This window comes from Pituophis catenifer, unplaced genomic scaffold (assembly GCF_029215685.1).
Source record: "Pituophis catenifer annectens isolate HBS135680 unplaced genomic scaffold, rPitCat1.0.hap2 SCAF_1, whole genome shotgun sequence".
Taxonomy (NCBI): Eukaryota; Metazoa; Chordata; class Lepidosauria; order Squamata; family Colubridae; genus Pituophis; species Pituophis catenifer.
In genome coordinates, this window is record NW_027256881.1 from 235,379,312 (window position 1) to 235,381,406 (window position 2,095).

The window sequence follows — 2,095 nt, forward strand, 5'->3', positions numbered from 1 at the left end:
ACTGAACGTATATGTTACATTTTACTAATTAATTGACACAGACATTTTACCAATCCCATATACTTTGGTGCCAACAAAATAATAAGGAATTTTACATCTGAATTACATCTACATACATATTACATTTAAATTTTGTTTTATGATCAAATGATTGACTTTGACACATTCTTTTGCACTTCAATCATTCTATCTATACTATATGTGCATTTACATAGAAAAACATTCAAACATAAGTTTATTTGTTTTGATTAATAAAAATATTTTTCTTCTATTTAAAAACATTTTGTCCTTTTATTTTTTTAATTTTCATTTATTCTTTTGAGTAACCTATATGTAATTTCAGCTCTTTTCTCACCTGTTCAAAATACTATCAAGCATTCAAAGAGAAATACAACAATGCTTTCTTTTTTGACATGAAGGAAGTCACATTTATACCACTTTTATTTCAACAATATCATCTTGTCTAACATTCTGCTAAATGCATCCTTTACTTCCTTGTTCCACAGACTGTAGATGAGTGGATTAAGTGAAGAGATGACAAGAGTATAAAAGACGGATATTATTTTGTCTTTATCCAATGAGAAATTGGAGCCAGGTCGTATATACATGAAGATGATGGTTCCAAAGAAAATGGTCACCGTGGTGAGATGGGAGGCACAGGTGGAGAAGGCTTTATATCTTCCCTGGGCAGAGCTGATCTTCAGGATAGCAATAACAATGGCAATGTAGGAGGTCAAAACAGCGAGAAAAGTTGTCAGTGTAATTGCAGTGGATAAAATAAAATGCACAAAATGAGCAATTTGTGTATCTGAACAAGACAATTGAAGTATTGGAGGAGCATCACAGAAGAAGTGATTAATAGTATTTGAGTTGCAGAAATTCAAACTAAAAATAAATATGGTCTGGATTGTTGAACTTGCAAAGCCACAGACATATACGGTTATGACTAAGAGGATGCAACATTTCTTTGACATGACAACAAAATACAATAATGGGTTGCAGATTGCTGTGAAGCGATCATATGCCATCACAGCCAAAAGGCAACCTTCAATGGTCACAAACACGGCAAAAAAGAAGAATTGTGTAGTGCATCCTGTAAAGGAAATTGTTGAATGGTCTATCACAAATGTTGTCAACAATTTGGGGGCAATGGCGGTAGAATAACCAACATCTACAATGGAGAGATTTCTAAGAAAAAAGTACATGGGGGTGTGAAGCCTAGCATCAATTCTGGTTAGAATGATTATCCCAATGTTTCCCACCAGTGTAATGAGATAGATGAGCAGAAAGAAAATGAAGAGGGGAATCTGAAGCTCTGGGTGGTCCATGAATCCAACAAGGATGAACTCAGTCACAATGGTTTGATTTATCTGCATTGTTTATTTCCCCCTGATAGAATAAAAATAGAGGGAAAACCTTATAGCAATACTAGTACTGTCAGATTGTCTGAGAATACCCAAGGGAGGAGACTAAGAAAAACCCAAACTAAAAACAAGTTGTTTGCTTGGAAAGCAGAATTACTCCTTTTTGTATATATGGGCTTGTTGAATTGTGGGCTCTTGATAAATATGCTCTTTTCAAAGTACATAGTTGCATTGGAGATTGTACACACTATTACATAGGAGTGCAATGTCAATTAACAAACAATAGTTTCATACCTATCATCATCTCTCTGCATATTATAGGAAGCATTTCTCCGTGGGAAAGAATGTAGACTTCTTACTAAAATGTATTTTCTATTACATTCTAGTACTCGCTGATTAATGTACATTATAGCTTTGTCCTGCAGTACAGTTATTTATTGGTTCGATTTATATGCCGCCCTTCTCCAGAGAACTCAGGGCGGCTTACAATGCTTTAAGCAATAGCCTTCATACTTTTGTATATATCTGCTTAGTAGGGCTTTCGACCCCCCCCTAAGCGATGTTCTTTTTTTATACAAAGTCAGCTTATTGCCCCCACAATCCGGGTCCTCATTTTACCTACCTCGAAAGGATGGAAGGCTGAGTCAACCTTGAGCCTGGTGAGATTTGAACAGTTCTATCTAGTATTTCTTTTTCTAAGATGAAATACTTTTTAGAAGAATGTCATGGAT

At 35.1% G+C, this 2,095-nt stretch overlaps 1 protein-coding gene across 1 annotated transcript; it reads right to left on the bottom strand.

The window, feature by feature from the left end:
• Positions 1-440: 440 nt before the first annotated feature.
• LOC139327395 (olfactory receptor 5AP2-like) lies at positions 441-1,376 on the bottom strand. The gene has a single exon (XM_070957213.1). It carries the CDS (start codon positions 1,374-1,376, stop codon positions 441-443), a length of 936 nt encoding a protein of 311 aa, XP_070813314.1.
• Positions 1,377-2,095: the final 719 nt, after the last annotated feature.

Coding starts and splice junctions, on each gene's coding strand:
- LOC139327395 (XM_070957213.1), bottom strand. CDS start 1,376: ATGCAGATAAATCAAACCATTGTGACTGAGTTCATCCTTGTTGGATTC.